The sequence below is a fragment of the Neofelis nebulosa genome, chromosome 7, assembly GCF_028018385.1.
Source record: "Neofelis nebulosa isolate mNeoNeb1 chromosome 7, mNeoNeb1.pri, whole genome shotgun sequence".
NCBI lineage: Eukaryota > Metazoa > Chordata > Mammalia > Carnivora > Felidae > Neofelis > Neofelis nebulosa.
The window spans coordinates 40,625,474-40,644,908 of record NC_080788.1 but is presented as its reverse complement, the minus strand read 5'-3'; the positions used below and the strand labels follow the sequence as shown (position 1 = coordinate 40,644,908).

Below are 19,435 nucleotides of genomic sequence, written 5' to 3'. Positions count from 1 at the left end.
TGTGAGATCATGCCCTGAACTGAAATCAAGAGTTGGATGCTCAACTGAATGAGCCACCCAGGCGCCCCTTACCATATTTGAAGTTAAGATTATTAAAAAGGATATAGGTTAACCCCTGACTTATGTGGCAAACTTTTTCTGTAAAGCACCGGGATGTTAAATATTTTCAGCTTTCTGGGCCATCTAGTCTCAGTTCCAACTACTCTGTCTGTAACATGAAAACAAACAAACAATATGTAAACAAATGGGTGTGGCCAGACTTCGTCCATCAAAGGATCACTGTTGGCTGAACCCTGGTTTTTTTTCTCATATAAATACAAAATAAACTCCTAAATAAACTATAGTCAATGGCAAAAGAGCCATAATGTAAGGCAGCATTTCCCAAGTTGGTCTTTAAAAGAGTGTTCCCTACACAAGAAAATCAAATGATCTTAGATCAAACAAAATTCCACAGATTCAGTACTGAATATTGTAGGGCTACTCAGAAACCTGCATAAGTTAACATACATTAGTGAATTATAATGAATTGCCAAAGGAAGTTTCCCAGCAGTTTATCACAGCCATTAGGAGGTGATAACAAAAAGGGGGAAGGGGATTAAGTTAATACTTAAATAAATTTAAGAAACTGATTTTATCTCCCTCGTTTTGTTCCCTGCGAAATTCTCAACCCAGGCTTTAAATTCTTATTTCTTTACAAGTTAGGGCTTTTAAGAGATCATGCACATATGCATGTACTATATCCAAACACAAAAATTGGTTTAAAATTACATCCTTCTAACAACTCAAAAGCAATTGTTTTTATTTTTAACTCCAGTTTTCCAAAACATTTGTGTACACTGTTAGAACTAGTTTCTAACTAAAATAAAAACATCAAACTTAACAGGAAAGATACAAAGTTTCTCATCTCTACTCGAATTCACAAACACTAAAAAAGGAGTAAGATTTATGACACTCTAGTCCCTAATCCATAGACTGTAAAATGCTGCTGAATGCTAATCAAGCTAATTAGTGCTGATCAATTAATGCTTAATTAATGAATATCAATATTAAAATACATTTGATGTTTTTCTTCTAAGTAATGTTTTCAAAAGACATTCAAACTTTCTCAAGCATAACATTTGCCATTTTTTTGCAGTAAATGATAGCTACTACTCTCATTAGCATGAGATTTAAAGTAGTTCATGAATTTTAAGCCAAACATTAATGATTTTCAAAGGACATAATATGATTAAACATAATATGGTTTAATATGTCAATCTAAAAAGCAAATCTAGAAAAGTAATGGGGGAAAGCGATAGATGAAATGAAGAATAGAGAAATTTGAGGTGCCTGGGTGGCCTCAGTCAGTTAAGCATCCAACTCTTTGGTCATGATCTCACAGTTTGTGAGATGCTCTGTCTCCCTCTCTCTCTCTGCCCATCCCCACTCACACCGTTTCTGTCTCTCTCTAAATAAAAAATACGAAATTTAATGGATGTTAAGTCTAGGTGATGGGTATTTGGGTGTCCCTTGTTCCATTTTGCATATGTTTCAAAACATCCACAAATTAAAATGAATGGTAGCATAATAAAATAATTTACTATAATCTATGTAACAAGTATAACTTTTTAATCAAACCATTACAACGTATTCGCAAAAAAAAACTACAGTTACAACAAGCTTTATATCAGACTATGTACTTGGATGTTTAGAATAAAACTTAACCCTCAAGTATCACACACAGTGTATTAATTCCCATTTACAATAAAATACATCTTTTGGGGCGCCTGGGTGGCTCCGTCGGTTAAGCGTCCGACTTCAGCTCAGGTCACAATCTCCGGGTCCATGGGTTCAAGCCCCGCGTCGGGCTCTGGGCTGATGGCTCAGAGCCTGGAGCCTGCTTCCGATTCTGTGTCTCCCTCTCTCTCTGCCCCTCCCCCGTTCATGCTTTGTCTCTCTCTGTCTCAAAAATAAATAAACGTTAAAAAAAAAATTAAAATACATCTTTTAAAATTGTGTTTAACAATTTATCATAGCTAATATTATCAGAAAATAAGCTGAAAATAAATTATCTTCAAAAATTTAAGAGAAATAAAAATTACGAACAAGAACCTTTCAAAGTCTACTTATTCTGAATAGAAAGAAAAATAAGTCCTTCACTTAAATAACTTACCAAGTAACATATAAAACCAATGCAATCATACAGTTACCATAAAAAAATACTGTCTGAAAAACATGTTCATGTCATTTAAATTTCTAAATTTGAGAATTTCTTGGCTGGCTCTGATGCAGTTTTAACATTCTATGCATAGCACGGATTGCAAGGGGTATTCCCTGGTTCTGACTCAGAAGGTTGCAGGTGGGATCCAATAATGCATTTCTTTTTTTGTTTTGTTTATTTTTGAGAGAGGGAGAGCAAGAGCGAGAGACAGAGTGCACTGTGCACCAGGAGGGGAGGGGCAGAGACAGAGAGAGACAGAGCCAGAGAGCCAGAATCCAAAACAGGCTCCAGGCTCCGAGCTCTAAGCAGTTTAATGCCAGGCTCAAACTCACAAACTGTGAGATCATGAACTGAGCCAAAGTTGGACACTTAACTAACTGACTGAGCCATCTAGGTTGCCCCCAAGAATGCATTTCTTTTCTTTTTTTTTAAAGCAGGATAAATTATTTTCTTTTAGCGGGGGCAGGGAAGCAGCAAAGGGAGAGGGAGGGGAAAAGAAAGAGAAAAAGAGACAGAGAGAGAGAGAAAGAGAGAGAGAATCTTAAGTAGGCTCCATGCTCAGTGAAAAGCCTGACACAGGGCTCAATCCCATTACCCTAGGAGCATGACTTGAGGCAAAATCAAGAGTCAGAAGCTCCATCCACCAAGCCACCCAGGTGCCCCCCACCCCCACCAAGAATGCATTTCTAACAAAATGCCAGGTTATACTGATGATGTTGGTCTGGGACCACACTTTTTAAACTACTGTATTGAACAGTTTAAATGATTAGTCACTCACCAATCCTATAAAATCTTCACAGAAATCACTGTAACAACCTAATCAGGATTTTTAAATCCTTTTTATGCCATGAACCCCTTTGGGAGTCTGGTGAAGGGTACGGATGGACCCCTTCTCAGAATGTTTATAAATGTATAGAATAAAATACATAACAAAGGAAACCAACTGTATTGAAGTAGTTATCAAAATATTTTTAAAATATGCTTCTTGCCAACATCATACTTAATTGGTGGAAAACGGAGAGCTTTTCCTCTGAGGTCAGGGGGAAGATAAGGATGTCCACTCTCACCACTTTTATTTAACATAGTACTGGAAGTCCTAGCCACAGCAATTAGACAAAATAAAGAAAAAAAGGCATCCATGTTGGTAAAAAAGAAGTAAAACTCTACTTGTAGATGACATGTATAGTACATGTAGAAAACCCTAAAGATTCCACCGTAAAACTACCAGAACTGATAAATGAATTCAGTAAAGTCACAGGATACAAAGCAATGTACAGAAATCTGTTGCATTCCATATACACCAAAAAAATGAAACAGGAAGAGAAATTAAGGAAACAATCCCATTTACAATTGCACCATAAACAATAAAATATCTAGGAATAAACTTAACTAAAGAGGTGAAAGAAAGACCTGTATGCTGAAAACTATAAAACGCTGATGAAAGAAATTCAAGACGATGCAAAGATATGGAAAGACATTCCATGTTCATGGGCTGGAAGACAAATATTATTAAAATGTCCATACTATCCAAAGCAATCTACAGATTTAATGCAATCCCTATCAAAATACCAACAGCATTTTTCAAGTAACTAGAACAAACAATCCTAAAATTTGTATGAAACCATCAAAGACTTCAAATACCTAAAGCAATCTTTAAAAAGAAAACTGGAAAGATCACAATTCCAGACTTCAAGTTATATTACAAAGCCGCAGTAATGAAAACAGTATGGTATGGGCATAAAAATAGACACATAGGTCAATAAAACAGAAAGAAAAACCTAGAAATAAACCCAAAATTATATGGTCAATTAATCTTCAACAAAGCAGGAATGAATACACAATGGGAAAAAGTCTCTTCAACTGTCAACATCCCAAAAGGTGTTGGGAAAACTGGACAGCCACATGCAAAAGAATGAAACTGGATCACTTTCTTTCACCACACAGAAAAATAAACTCAAAATGGATTAAAGACCTAAATGTGAAACCTGAAATCATAAAAAAAATTCTTAAAGACAGCACAAGCAGTAATTTCTCAGACATCAGCCATAGCAATATTTTTCTAGATAGGTCTCCTGAGGCAAGAAAAACAAAAGCAAAAAATAAACTATTGGGTCTACAACAAAATTAAAAGTTTCTGCACAGCAAAGGAAACAGTCAATGGCAACCCACTGAATGGGAGACAACATTTGCAAATGATATATCCAATAAAGGGTTAGTATCCAAAATATATAAAGAACTGATACAACTAAACACCCAAAAACCAATCCAATTAAAAAATGGGCAGAAGACTTGAACAGACATTTCTCCAAAGAAGACATCCAGATGACCAACAGGCAAATGCTAAGATGTTCAACATCACTCATCTCTAGGAAAATACAGATCAAAACTACAATGAGATATCACCTCAAACCTGTCAGATTAGCTAAAATCAACAACATAAAAAACAAGCATTGGCAAGGATGTGGAACAAAAGGAACCCTATTGCATTGTTCATGGGAATGCAAGCTAGTGCAGCTACTGTGGAAAACAGTATGATGTTCCTCACAACATTAAAAATAGAACTACCCTATGATCCAGTACCCAGTACTAGTGGGTATTTACCCAAATAATACAAAGTCACTAATTCAAAAGGATACACCCCTATGTTTATTGCAATATTATTTACCAAACTATGGGAGCAGTCCAAGTGTTTATAGATAGATGAATGGATAAAGAAGAGATGACACACACACACACACACATCACTCATTCAACCATAAAAAACAATAAAATCTTGCCATTTGCAAAGACATGGATAGAACTAGAAAGTATTAGGGCACCAGGTGGCTCAGTGGGTTAAGCATCCGACTCTTGATTTTGGCTCAGGTCATGATCTCATGGCTTGAGCCCTGTATTGGGCTCTGTGTTGACAGCACAGAGCCTGCTTGGGATTCTCTCTCCTTCTCTCCCTGCCTCTTGCCCTCTTGCTCACTCACTCGCTCTCTCTCTCAAAATAAATGTAAAAACAAAAAAAAACAAACACACAAAAAAAACTAGAGAGTATTAAGCTAAGCAAAATAAGTCAGTCAGATCACACCATATGATTTCACTCATGTGTGGAATTTAAGAAACAAATGAGCAAAGGAAAAAGAAAGAGAGAGAAAGAGAAACAAAGAAACAGACTCTTAAATACAGAGAACAAAACTGATGGTTACTAGAGAGGAGGTGGGTAAGAGGATTGGTGAAATAGGTGTTGGGGGTTAAAGAGTACACTTATGATGGGAAAAAATAATAATAAAATTAAAAATAAAATAAAATATGCTTTTTAATTAACATAATTAAATAAGATTTAAAAGCTTTTTAAATAACTACCATGATTTCAAAGTAGTAAAAAGTATAAACGATTTTTTGAGATATGAACAACTGTAGCATGACACAAAAATATTTGTGATTTTGATTGGTAACAAATTCATAGATACTGCTAATACTACTGTGGGTTGTTGCCTACGTTCAAAATTGAAGGAAATGCTACATTTCAGTTAGTGATTAGTGAAAATAAAGTTACAGGAACTTCTGAATTCTATCCCTGGACACTCTGGAGGCCTGTGAATTTCAGGTGAAGAAGCCCTACAAAAGCTAAAAAGGGAAGTATTTCTGGAAAGTATATTTCGAAAGAATACTTGGCAGCAACAAGAGAAGACAGTTAAAAGCTAAACCATTTACAAAGCTTTTGTCATACGGATAAAACTTTGAGTTCTAGATCTGCTTTAAAAAGAAACAGCAGAATAAGGTACCTTGATTTTAGAGCTATTAAGAACTAGCAGAGTAATTTATGCAACTTTTAAATATTTGAATTTCTATATTCAATCTTAAACCAAGCTTTCTCTAAAAACATAAATGATTCAGCTTAAAAGATAAACTAATCTTTAAATTTTAGAAACTAATGAAAATTTTTAAATTATCATCTCTCTCTAGTGACAATATTTAAGTGTATAACAATTGATGAAATGGCAAATCAAGTTAAATGCTTGCTTAACCACCTAGCCTCTAAAGACCTCTAACAAAAATTGGAAAAAAATTTCTACAAAAACAAACAATGCCAATCAACTTAGTAGATGCTTACTGCTTTTATTAGTCTTAAAAATTCAATTTATGCCCGTTATTGTTTCCTGAATTCTGAATACTTCTTAATAAAGAAAAATACCATCATTCCTATAATAGCTTTCCTCAAGTTTAAAAATGTTTCATGGGTTTTCAGCAAGGCTAGTCTACTGGTGTGAAGAGGAATATGCCAAGAAAAGAGAAACGTTTATCAAGAAATAGTTTGCGATTCCAGAAATAAAGATTCTCTAACATTTATTCTAATTTGTATTGTATTTAAATAACGAGACTTAAAATCTAGCTAAAACCTGTTAAGATAGGCACATTATGCAACTATCATGAAAATTATGATGGGCACCAACATGTTTGAGCATCTTCACATTTACACCCTCATGAGGTGACACCCTTTCACTGGACATGAACTTAAAGTAGCCAAAAATCAAGGGAATTACAGGTGATTCCACAATTATCACAGCCAAATTCAGACCAAGTACTGTCATTCAGAGTTTCGTTAATGGAATCAAGCATTCCTGAATGCACATATTTAGAATGTTAATTGTTCTGTATGCAAAGCACATTTAAAATACGTATGTATTTACACATATGCACAAAAATAGATAACAAATTGAAAAATACCAGCAATTTGGGTAGAAAAAAAATATTTAAAATTTCTCCTTTACTACAAGTTTCACTCAAAGAGCATAGTGTGAAAAAACACATTAAATAGGATACACATAGCCCACCAGGAAAAGAAAACAGTTCCAGTATCTAATATGACAATTTACCAAATTTTCTTCAAACTACCATTTAAAATTTTTATTTATGGGGGCCTGGGTGGCTCAGTCAGTTAAGTGCCTGACTTTGGCTAAGGTCATGCTCTCATGGTTCGTGAGTTCAAGCCCCACATCAGGCTCTCTGCTGTCAGAGCAGAGCCCGCTTAGGATCCTGTTTCTCTCCCTCTCTGCCCCTCCCCTGAGCGTGCTCGTGCTCCCTCTCTCTCAAAATAAATAAACATTTAAAAAAAGATTCTGTATTTTAAAAAAGAAAAAATAAAAATTTTATTTTTTTAAAAAATGTTTATTTTTGAGAGAGACTGCACATGAGCAAGCGGAGAAGGGGCAGAGAGAGAGGTAAAGAGAGAATCCCAAGCAGGTTCCAAGCTGTCAGGGCTTCAGCACAGAGTCCAACTCAGGGCTCCATCTCAAGATCATGACCTAAGCCAAAATCAAGAGTTGTACGCTTAAGGGACTGAGCCCCCCAGGGGCCATCCATTTAAAAAAATTTTTTTTCAACGTTTTTTATTTATTTTTGGGACAGAGAGAGACAGAGCATGAACGGGGGAGGGGCAGAGAGAGAGGGAGACACAGAATCGGAAACAGGCTCCAGGCTCCGAGCCATCAGCCCAGAGCCTGACGCGGGGCTCGAACTCACGGACTGCGAGATCGTGACCTGGCTGAAGTCGGACGCTTAACCGACTGCGCCACCCAGGCGCCCCAAGGGGCCATCCATTTAAAAATGTTAAAGTCTAACATGACAAACAGAGATAGAGAATAGCATTATATTTCAAGAGAGCTCTGAAATCTTTTTATTCTTACTTCATTGTATAATTTCTTGTTGAGACTATTTTGATTAAATTTTTTGCTTATGGATAGTTTTGAAATTCTTAACTTTATGTTTATAAGAATAATAAACTAACTGAAGTTCAATTCCGATTTTTCTCTTTTGCCCCTTTTCCTCTTTTCAAGAATCCTAAACAAAAATAACTTTTCTGGAGTTTTTTAAGTCCTTAAAAAAAATCTCTATATTGAAGACTAGCGTATAATCTTAAGAGTTTCTACTACGGAAAAGAAACATTTTGTGTAATGAAGCCTTAGGAAAGTCTTAAATTGATGTGAAAACCAAGCTGTTTCACTGTCATGTAAAAATATTAACTTCTATAAAGATATGAGGTTATGTCCCGTATTTTAAGCTTAATTTACTCCTTTACAGTAAAAATGGTTTTATGACTTCTGAAAACTTATGGCAAACTTATAGTAACAAATAATAATACCTAAATAAGCCATTAATTTGTGTTGCTTCACCTAATGAGTCATTAAAATTTTAAAGCAGTGGTTGTTTTGAAAAGAAAAAAAAAATCACCACGCACCGCCTATGATTCATAGTTTTACCGGAAAATTGATTGAAACAGATGAAGAACTTTGTCAAAGAAGCCTTCTCTGCCCAAAAAGCACACACACCTTTTACCCAACTCCTAGAAATGATATTATTCTTTGTGTGCTCCAGTAGATTTACACTTGCAGTTGAGGACTTATTCACTCTATCTCCAGCACCAAAACAGGGCCCAGCCTCAAAAAAAGACGTCAAATAAGTGAATTTCAATGTCACTTTCACATGTTTCCAACTCAAATTCCTGGAGTTCAGGTTTAACAATGTCTTGAGACTAAATTCACTCCTTTACATTTAAGTATCACTTTATAAATGCTTCTGCCCACATTACTTCATTTCATCCCTCTTTGTGAAATAAACTGTCGAAAGAGATACCTTAAGTATACGGTAGGAGCTTTTATAATTAACCTAAAATACAGGAAAGGGGGGCTTTTTAAATTTATTTAGTTGACAAGTCAAAATAAAATAACAGAATCCAGCCTGTAGTCTGACACTCATAGATTTGGGGGAAGAGGAAAATGGTTTCTGTTCCGGAATCCCTTGACTGGTATGACACACTCTTTCACAGCTCCTGATAAACAAAGTAAAGGTAAACAAGCGCCATCCTTAAAACTATCTCAGTCAAGTTGGGAAAACCGGCAAACGACCAACCGAGACACTGAAGTACTTCAAAAACAACTTCTACGAGAATTTCTCCACCCCGGCCGCTTCCCTGCGGGCCGCGAGGTTTTCCCGGCTCCGGGAGGGCCATGAGCCCCGCTTATGCCCCGGTGGAAGCGGCCGCACAATGACAGTGACACCGTGGGTCTCGCGCGGCCTGCGTCTGGGACAGCTGGCTCGGCGCCCTGAAGGGGGGCTTCAACAGTAGCAGCCCCTCCCCCGGGCCCTTCCGGGAACCCCCGACAGGCCGGAAAGGAACCCGACCGGGCTCCGGAGGAAAAGCCGAAGGTAGGGAAGGCGGCAGTGCCCGGCGGACCTGAGTAGGGTGTGGGGCACTTTTTAACGTAAGGAGCATTTTGTGCCTCTTCCAGGCTTTCTGCTAAGTGACCACATTCCGGTTCCAAAGTCAAGAGGCCTGAACGCGCGCGGGCGGGCGAACAGAAGGGGTCTACTTCAAATTTGAGAAACAGATGCTCCAGAGGTTGGCAGAACACCATCCTAAAGTGGGGGCGGGGGGTGCCAGGAGAAACGCCGCGCATCCCATCACACCCTCAAGGCAGGGTAGACCTCTTGCCCTCCCCGGGATCCCCACCCCCGGCCGGTACACTCCTGGGCCATTGGCTCACGTGAGGGACTACTTCGTTACCTCTCTGCGCGGAGGCGAGCGAGGAGGTGATGAGCCGCGCAGCGGCAGCGCCGCAACTACAAGCGCCGCAGCCGGACATCTCCTCTGGGCCTAGGCTGGGGCTTTGCCCCCTGCTGCCCTCCGGTCTCAGCGGCCCGACTCCTATTCGCAGGGCGCGCTGACTTGGCTCCGGACCCTCCCGCCGGCCCCTAGACTCAGTGCAGAGTTCACCGCCTGGGAGCCAGGCCTTCGCGCTCTCGGTGCCCGACTGCCGTCTACTCTGTAGACACTTAGCCCCCCTCCCTCCCTCCCCCTCCTTCTCTTACCCTCACCCCCTCCGCCTACCGAGCCCGGGGAGCGTGCGCGCGCCTGCGTCCTAGGCCTAGGGAGGGGGTGTGGGCGCGCTCTGCGTATACGTGGGTGATACGCCGAAGAGCGGAGAGGGGAGGGGGGCGGTAACCTGGGCGCCAATGAGCACGTTACGGCGTACGGCCGACCCCCACTGGGATAACTACAATTCCCGACATGCAATGCTTCCGGAAGCCCCTTATCCTATCATCGAAAAGTGCTACAGATGCGGGGAGATGCGTGCCGGGAGTTGTAGTCCCAACTCCTGGCAACTTTCGGTTTGTGGTGAGGAAGGTCATAATGAGACCTGTTGGTGGCTTAGTTGGCCGCCGGACTCTTTGAAATCCTTTGGCTGCTGCTGGACGCTTCAAATTGAATAAATTTCATCCACCGGCGATTCCACGTCTTCTGTACCTTATCTTCTTAGTTTCCTCACTTGCAACGTGGAAGAGGTATTTTTACCTAGTTCCCCGAACAAGAGCTGTTGGCAGACAGCTCTCTTTCCTTGTTCTCTCAAACCAAGTGGTAACTCTTCCAGCTGTTATTAGTCCCTGGATGCTTAGTGATCCTTTGTCGATTCTCTTAAGGACTTAAGCTGATCACACCCTAGTAAATAGTTTTCTGTTAACCTTTGAGCGTCTGCAAGGCTGATTCCTCTCTGGACAGCTAAAGCAGGTGTACAAGGTGGAGGATGGTGACAAATGAATCTGACTCTACATTTTGGTTGGCACCAGATATTTACTTTGTAAGATTTTGTGAATATTTGCTAAGATTTTTGGCAACTCCAAAGCTCAGGAAAATTGCCATGTGCGCTTGGATGCCTTTAGTTCTGAGCTTAGGTGAAGGGAGGGGGGTGGGGGGCAGGGAGAAAAGGGACAAGTCCAGTCACACAAGTTATCTAGCCCTCATTATTCTTGGATCAGAGAAATCTAGCATCTGGTTCCCTGGGTCTGGCCATGAGGAGGGGCGTTGGCCTTGGCCCAGGCCACACGTGTTCTGTGTTTTTCTCTCGCAGGGAGTTGACTCCTGTTATCTTTTCAACTTAAAGTGGTAGAGACCAGAAGGTAGCGCAGGTATTCCTTAGCTGCCTCTATTAATAGAATTTCGAGAGAGGAGAGACTCTAAAGTTTCCTCAATCCAGTATTTTCAAACTGTGTTCCTAAAATCCGTCAGAAGCCATAGCTCTGTGGTGGGGGTGAGGAGACTTTTAAAAGGGTGGACCTCTTTTGTCTCCTTCTCCATGCCACCCCTACATCAATCAGAGCGGCTCTGTTTTTATCTATTTTACTTATTGGGGTTTTGTTCGAAGACAGAATTATTCTGCTTAAAAAAAAAATTTTTTTTTTTTAACATTTATTCATTTTTGAGAGACAGTGTGAACAGGGGAGGGGCAGAGAGAGAATACACACAGAACCCGAAGCAGGCTATCAGCAAAGCCCGTCGCGGGGCTTAAACCCACGAACTGTGAGATCCTGACCTGAGCGAAGTCAGACGCTTAACCGACTGAGCCACTCAGGTGCCCCCAGAATTGTTCTGCTTTAAAACCGTGTTCGGGAAACCAATTTGACAATAAATTTCATATTAAATAAATAAATAAATAAATAAACAAACAAACAAACAAATAAATAAATAAATAAATAACAGGGTTCAAAAACCATTGATTCTAGTACAAAGCTCTTTTAGCAAGGAGCTAACTAAGTCACATTGACCCTAACACCCAATTTAAATTCCTTTCATCCCACCCCACTTCTATTTCAATTATATGCAATTTCCTTCTTATACAAATAAAGAAGTTGTTCCTAAAACCCATAGGTTGGGTGCCCAGGTGGCTCAGTTGGTTAAGCATCCAATTTCAGCTTAGGTCTTGATCTCATGGTTCCTGAGTTCGAGCCCTGCATCAGGCTCCACACTGACAGTGCAGAGCCTGCTTGGGATTCTCTTTTTCTCTCTCTCTGCCCCTCACCCACTTGCACATGCTCTTTCTCCAGATAAATAAATAAGCTTTTAATTAAAAAAACCTATAGATTGCAAGGGGCACCTAGGTGGCTGAGTTAGTTGAGCATCCTACTCTTGATTTTGGCTCAGGTCATGATCCCAGGGTTGTGGGATCAAGCCCTGCTTCAGGCTGCGTGCTGAACATGGAGCCTGCTCAAGATTCTCTCCCTCTGCCCCTCTCACCTACTCGTGCTCTCGCTCTCTCAAATTAAAAAAAATATATGTAAAAATAAATAAATAAATAAATAAATAAATGGGGGAAAAAAGGAAAAAAAAGTTAAAGCCCATAGATTGCAAGCTGAATAAAAGCATAGCTCAGGTTCACCTGAGGCTTTCCTTTTTCTGACTCTTGAGAAATTTGAATTCAACAAATATTTATTGAACACCAATTATATGCCAGGCACTGAGGAAATAGCATTGAATCAAAAAAAATGTTTCTCTCATGGAGCTTCCATTCTAGTGGGGGAAAGATAAGATAGACAGTAAGCATGTAAAACAAAAACATATGCTACTGGTATGACAGGAATACCCTTACATTGTTGTGTCATATATCCTTATATTATTACCAGAATGATGAAGCATTTAATTTTATTTATGGATTGATGTTTTGTGTTTAGCCTGTATTCCCAACTGGACTTGGAGCTCTTTGAAGGCAGGTATTTCATTATATACTTGGGCTAAATACACAGTAGAAAATCAGTAAGTACTTGACTAAATACTCCTCTTCCAACAATGCTTTTGCTTGGCAGAAACCTGGGGTGGTGTTTTTAGAAAATCCTACATATAATCAGAGCAAATTATAGTTGACAAAGAGGTGTTAATGGATACAAATGCAAATTTATACAATGGTTAATCCAACTGATGAGTGTCCCGGAAGGAATTCCTAGGAGATGCCTGATTAGCAGCACATAGACTTTGCCCTAGAAAGTGCAAAACAAAGAGAGCTGTACCCAACTCAGTTTAACTTTTTCTCAGCAATGTGAACAAGGGTCATATGGCTTTGGCACCAGACTGGTGATATTTTCATCACACGGACAACATGAATTTGGTAGTTTTGGTGCATCATCCCAATTCGGTGCTCGGTGGGACAGAACATACCTGGATTATTAGGAACAGCTCCCAACAAGCATGGATTGGGACACTAACTTTGTGCTAGGGTCTTTAATGGTGTAAGTCTTACAGCAGTGTTTAGATTGAGGAACTTGTACCATGGGGATACACCAAAACTTCCCATTTGGTATTGGAGCACAGAAGGTTGTCAAGTTCAAATAAAATAACATCTATTTGGGAAAGGGTTCAAACGTAAAGGACCATTCTTTAGGAACTACTTTGCTGTTTGATAAAGGAGCGTATTCCATTTTATAAGTGTACATTCCCTGACCTGAAATTCACACGTTGGGACAGTGTTCTTGCTCCAAGGTGTGGCCAGGTAGCTAAAAGATGGAGCAGACATAGCTGTCTGGGCAAAGAGCAATGAGGCTCCAGAGGCACATTAAGACCTCCTCTCACTTGGCACTATGTGGACAACCCCTGCTCAGGTTACTCTCAGGTCATTCCTCCACATTCTGGATTTGGAAGCACAGAGTGAGACTTTCCCTGTGATAAAATGGATCCTCAACTAGGAATGTGATATCATTGCATAGTCACATCTTACCAGCTTTTTGGAACAAAATACTTTCATATCACATCTACTTTCAACTCTTTTCTGACAGGTTAATGATACTTAAACAAGAAAGTGCAATTTTCCAGCTCAAATAGTTTCATTCAAGTAGCTGACTCCTTATCCTGAGTTATTTACCTTTTATAACCTACATAGCTGAAAGCACATAACTTTTAATGTCTGCATTTTATATAAAATTCTTTTTTTCTCTTTTATATTTGATCCTACCTGCCAGGACTTTGAACCTTATGAGTTGCTAAGTGAAAAAGATTTTTATAGGTTAGAGTCAGCAAGTCATCCAATTTAGCACTGGATTTTTCAGATGAGGAAACAGGCCTATAAAAAGTCAGGGACTCATCCGACGTCACATAATGAGTCTAAACAGAGAGAGAAATAGAGTCCAAGTCTCCTGATTTCATTTTATTTTTAAGTTTATTTATTTTCAGAGAAAGGGAGAGAAAGCAAGCATGAGTGGGGGGAGGGGCTGAGAAAGGCAGGGAGAGAGAAACTCCCAAGCAGGCTCTGTGGAACCCAAGCCTGACGCATGGTCTGATCCTATGAACCGTGACCCGAGCAGAAATCCAGAGTTGCCTAACCCACCAAGCCACCCAGGTGCCCCAAGTCTTCTGATTTTAAAACTGTGTTCCTCAGTCATCGCTTCTTAAACCAAAGACTCTTTTTGAGAAACATCAAAATCTCACCTTCTCCACCAGAGATTCTGGTACAGCCTCTGAGAGAGCCGTGATTCTTTTGGGAATCACTGTATCTTCCGAATAAAGACATTTCTTTTTAATTTTTTTAATGTTTATTTTATTTTTATTTTTTAAATGTACATCCAAATTCGTTAGCATATAGTGCAACAATGGTTTCAGGAGTAGATTCCTTAATGCCCCTTACTCATTTAGCCCATCTCCCCTCCCACAACCCTTCCAGTAACCCTCTGTTTGTTCTTCATATTAAAGAGTCTCTTATGTTTTGTTCCCCTCCCTGTTTTTTTTTTTTTTTTTTTTAATTTTTTTTTAACGTTTATTTTTGAGACAGAGAGAGACAGAGCATGAACGGGGGAGGGTCAGAGAGAGGGAGACACAGAATCCGAAACAGGCTCCAGGCTCTGAGCTGTCAGCGCAGAGCCCGACGTGGGGCTCAAACTCACGGACCGCGAGATCACGACCTGAGCCGAAGTCGGCCGCCCAACCGACTGAGCCACCCAGGCGCCCCGTCCCCTCCCTGTTTTTATATTACTTTTGCTTCCCTTACCTTGTGTTCATCTGTTCTGTGTCTTAAAGTTGTCATATGAGTGAAGCCCTATGATATCTGTCTTTCTCTGACTAATTTCGCTTAGCATAATACTCTAATTCCATCCACGTAGTTGCAAATGGCAAGATATCATTCTTTTTGATTGCCAAGTAATACTCCATTGTATATATATACCACAACTTCTTTGTCCATTCATCCATCAATGGACATTTGGGCTCTTTCCATACTTTGGCTAATGTTTATTTTAGAGAGAGAGAGAGCACGAGCAGGGGAGGGGCAGAGAGAAAGGGAGACATAGAATCCAAGCAGACTCCAGGCTGTCAGCACAGAGCCTGATGCGGGGTTCGAACTCATGAACTGTGAGATCATGATGTGAGTTGAAGTCGGATGCTTAACCAACTGAGCCACCAAGGTGCCCCTGAATAAAGACATTTCTTTTACGTGGCTGGACACTGATCCTTCAGATTAGCAGACATTGATACTACCAGGCAGGTAACAAGAACTCAACAATTATATTTAAAAAAATAAGGACAAAAAATAAAGTGGGGTTTATGCTCGTAGGTAGTTTGAGACTCAAAATAATACTAACAACATTGTGTAGAACTCTACAAAGTTACTTCCCACCTACTTTCTCATCTGATTTTCATAGCAACACAGTAAGGTATTGTTATTATCTGCATTCTGGTCTTGGCAGCTGAGAAAATTAAGACATAGAGGGTTTAAAAACACTTGTCCAAGGTCACAGCAGAACCAGGACTCTCACCCTAATCTCCACGAGTATTTCCATTACTTGCCTGTATCCTCTTACAAAATATGATAAGATTTAAGGGGTCTGCAGAGTCTCCCCTCCCTACCCAGAGATATCTCACATCAGGGACTAAAAAGCCGCCATTCCATGAAGGCGGTGATCCCCCATCCTTCCTTCTCTTAAGAATGACCTGGGTATTTGTTAAAATATATGTAGGCTCCTCCCCTAAAGGTTTTGATAAAATAGTCTGTAGTGGGGCTCAGAATTCTATCTTTTTTTAAGATTTTTTTAAGTTTATTTATTTATTTTGAGAGAAAACGAGTGGAGGAGGGGCAGAGAGAGAGAGTCACTGAGGATCCAAAGTGAGCTCCGTGCTGACAGCAGAGAGCCCAATGCGGGGCTTGAACTAATAAATTGTGAGATCATGACCTAAGCTGAAGTTGGACGCTTAACTGACTGAGCCACCCAGGCACCCCTCAGAAATCTATTTTTATTCCTATAATCATGAGATGCTAAGGTTTATTTGCAGAAATGAATAAAGTGCACTTGCACTGTGGTGGTAGAAACCTGTGCCTTTATTTCTTATTGTCTCTTTTTTAGGTTCTCTCCAGTTGCCACCATTTTTCCCCTCAGGGAGCAGCTGCCCAGCCTTGATATTGTAGGGAGACCAAGGGGTCTATAGGAGGGTGCTCACCATTCTCCTGGGCCTGCCCTTGGGGGCCGGTAATGACTTCAGATAGCACAAGGCCCCTTTTGTCCTTGATTAGAGGACAGTCCTTTATCCTGATGTTCAGGAAGATGGTCAGCAGGTGGCACTAACTCACCAAAGTTTCCCTCTTTGAATCTATAGGGTAGAAGGGGTGAGGGTGAGGGGAGTGTTCTTAAAGCTAATCTTTTGGAACTTTTGGTGTACCAAATCGTGAAGACAGTGCCAAGAAATCCTTGTTTAGTATTTTCTAAAGGGCAAAGATGTTAGAGGGAGAAGGACTGGTGATTCCAGCTGGGTTACTTACCAGCTGTGTGACTTCTGGCAAGTTACTGAGTTTTATAAGCCTGTTTTTTTGTTTTTTTGTTTTTTTTTTTCAACTATAAATTGGATGCTCTTGACTTCCTGGGTTAAATGTGAGGAATAAATGATTCTTTGACCTGTAGTACACAGTAGGTACTTAATAAATAATAAAGATCTTTTTTACTGTGCAATGCTGTAATTTAGGGCTTTCCTCTTATGCCTGTAAAAAACCTTTTAGTTGTGTTTCTTAGCCAGTTTGTTGATGACCTCACCCTACTCCATTGTACCTCAGTGTTGTAAGGAGCTTGCTTGATTTCAAATGAAAAACTGAAAGACAATTTAAATAAAGACTTGGGGGAAAAAAGGAAAAACTGAAAGAGAGAGGTGAAAGAGGAAGTAGACCCTTGGTTTATAAGTCCTTTTCAGTTTGCAATTAACGTACATTAGGCATAATATTAGATAATAAAAGTGATATTTACTTCAGTAACGATTGTAATCATTTATTATTTTCAAGCAGTATTTATTTATACACAAGCAACCACTAGGCTTTGTGTGTAAAGTAGTAAATTAGTAATTGGTAAATTAGTCAATACTGAGGAAATGAAAAAAAAGGCTTTGAGTCACCAAAATAAATGTTGCAAAGCTGGCACATCAAAGTTCATGTGCTTTGCTCATACCCAGGCATTCAGGATTTCACTTTGAGTCTGTTTATTCTTTTTTTTTTTTTAACATTTGTTTTTGTTTATTTATTTTTGAGAGAGAGACAGACAGAGCATGAGCATGAGCAGGGGAGGGGCAGAGAGAAGATGGACACAGCATCTGAAACAGGTTCCAGGCTCTGAGCTGTCAGCACAGAGCCCAACGCAGGGCTCAAACTCGCAGACCTTGAGATCATGACCTGAGCCGGAGTCGGACACTCAACCGACTGAGCCACCCAGGAGCCTGAGTCTGTTTTATTCATTTTAAATATTGACTTGGTCATATGTATCTCTATCCCACAAGTGAGTACATTACAAAGGGGAGAGGCACTTGAAGCAAGTGAATTAATCACAACCAAAGAGTTTTCTAAGAGTCTGACAAAAAAGAAGGAAACAGAAAAATGGAAGCAAGAACTTAACAAGAAGAGTATATAGTCTGAATTTATCTGGTATTGGTCAAATTTCTTATATATCATATCAGCCCTGGATGCCATTTTATTGTACTACCATAATAATTGGCATTCATAATTACATTCCTGATACATCAAGAAAGATTCAATTGTGTTATTTCTGTTTTTAAAAAGATAGAATATATGCTTTCTTACAAAGATCTCTGCTCAAGGGGTGCTTGGTGGCTCAGTCGGTTAAGGGTCTGGCTTCAGCTCAGGTCATGATCTCATGGTTCGTGGGTTTGAGACCTGCCTCGGGTTCTGTGCTGACAGCTCAGAGTCTGGAGCCTGCTTCAGATTCTGTGTCTCCCTCTCTCTGCCCTCCCCTGCTTGTACTCTGTCTCTGTCTCTGTCTCTGTCTCTCTCTCTCTCAAAAGTAAATATTAAAAAATTTTTTTGAAGATTTCTACTCAAAATAGATCAAAATGTTAAAATTTGGAGCTTAAAGAGAGGTAATAAAATTGAATTTTCTGGAAAACTACTTCTGTAGAACAAATGAATCTCCTCCAATACCACAAAAATGAAGCATCACCTTGTTAAATCTAAACACATTTTCAGTCTTTTTCATTTCCAGCTGTGGGTGCACAGTAATAACAGCAAACATTTATATAGTGGTTACTATATATGCCAGTAACTAATATATACTATGTTCATGTATATGTTCAACTAATCCTCATAATAGCTACATAAGGTATGTATTATTTCCTCAAGTTTATAGTTGAGGAAGCTAAAACATACAGAGGTTAAATAAATTTCCAATATTGCATTGCTAATAAAAGAAGCAATATTTGAACACAGATGGCCTGGTTCTAGCGCCATGCATTTAACCACTGCCCTATGCTCTGCAGGACTCACTATTAGATTGTCTTAGATGAAACACATTTTTTATTGCGTTGGTGGGCTTACAAAAAGAAAATTCTCTAAGAACATATATGCCAACTCTTATGTTACTGCATAGAATGAAAATTTATCATATGAGTATTTTAAAGAATCAATAATAAGTTCAGGAGGGGCGCCTGGGTGACTCTTTCGGTTAAGTGTCCGACTTTGGCTCGGGCCATGATCTTGCAGTTGGTGGGTTTGAGCCCCGCATCAGGCTCTGTGCTGACAGTTCGGAGCCTGGAGTCTGCTTCAGATTCTGTGTCTCCCTCTCTCTCTGCCCCTCCCCAGCTTGTGCTCTGTCTCTGTCTCAAAAAGTAAAAAAACATTAAAAAATAAAATAAAATAAAATAATATGGATCAATTAAATTAGTATTTGTATAGTGGCAAAACTATCTTCAAGCATTAGGACAAAATAAAGACATTTCAGATAATAAAAACTTGGTAGAACAAAGTTGGACTCATACTTCCTGGATTCAATACTTACTACAAAGCTGCAGTAACCAAGACAGATTTGTACTGTCATAAGAGTAGATATACACAGCAATAGAATAGAATTAAGGGTCTAGAAATAAACTCTCACACTTACAGTTAATTTATTTTCAACAAGAGTGCCAAACCCATTCAGTGGGAAAGAAGAATCTTTTCACCAAATGGTGCT

The 19,435-nt window shown here is 39.6% G+C and overlaps 1 protein-coding gene and 1 long non-coding RNA gene across 3 annotated transcripts in view; one reads left to right on the top strand and one right to left on the bottom strand.

Moving 5' to 3' along the window:
- The window catches only part of CLPX (caseinolytic mitochondrial matrix peptidase chaperone subunit X), a 41,859-nt gene extending 31,832 nt beyond the window's left edge, over positions 1-10,027 (bottom strand). The window contains exon 1 of one of the 2 annotated variants that reach the window (XM_058737361.1): positions 9,753-10,027. In XM_058737361.1, the coding sequence (XP_058593344.1) occupies positions 9,753-9,831 (79 nt within the window). In that variant the 5' untranslated portion in view covers positions 9,832-10,027. Of the gene's footprint in view, positions 1-9,097; positions 9,198-9,752 lie in introns of those variants that run through there. The other variant, XM_058737360.1, reaches the window with a different exon arrangement.
- Positions 9,281-19,435, top strand: part of LOC131516415 (uncharacterized) — a 28,226-nt gene continuing 18,071 nt past the window's right edge. Inside the window, exon 1 of the long non-coding RNA XR_009264058.1 lies at positions 9,281-9,394. This is a non-coding gene — a long non-coding RNA (uncharacterized LOC131516415). The remainder of the gene's footprint in view (positions 9,395-19,435) is intronic.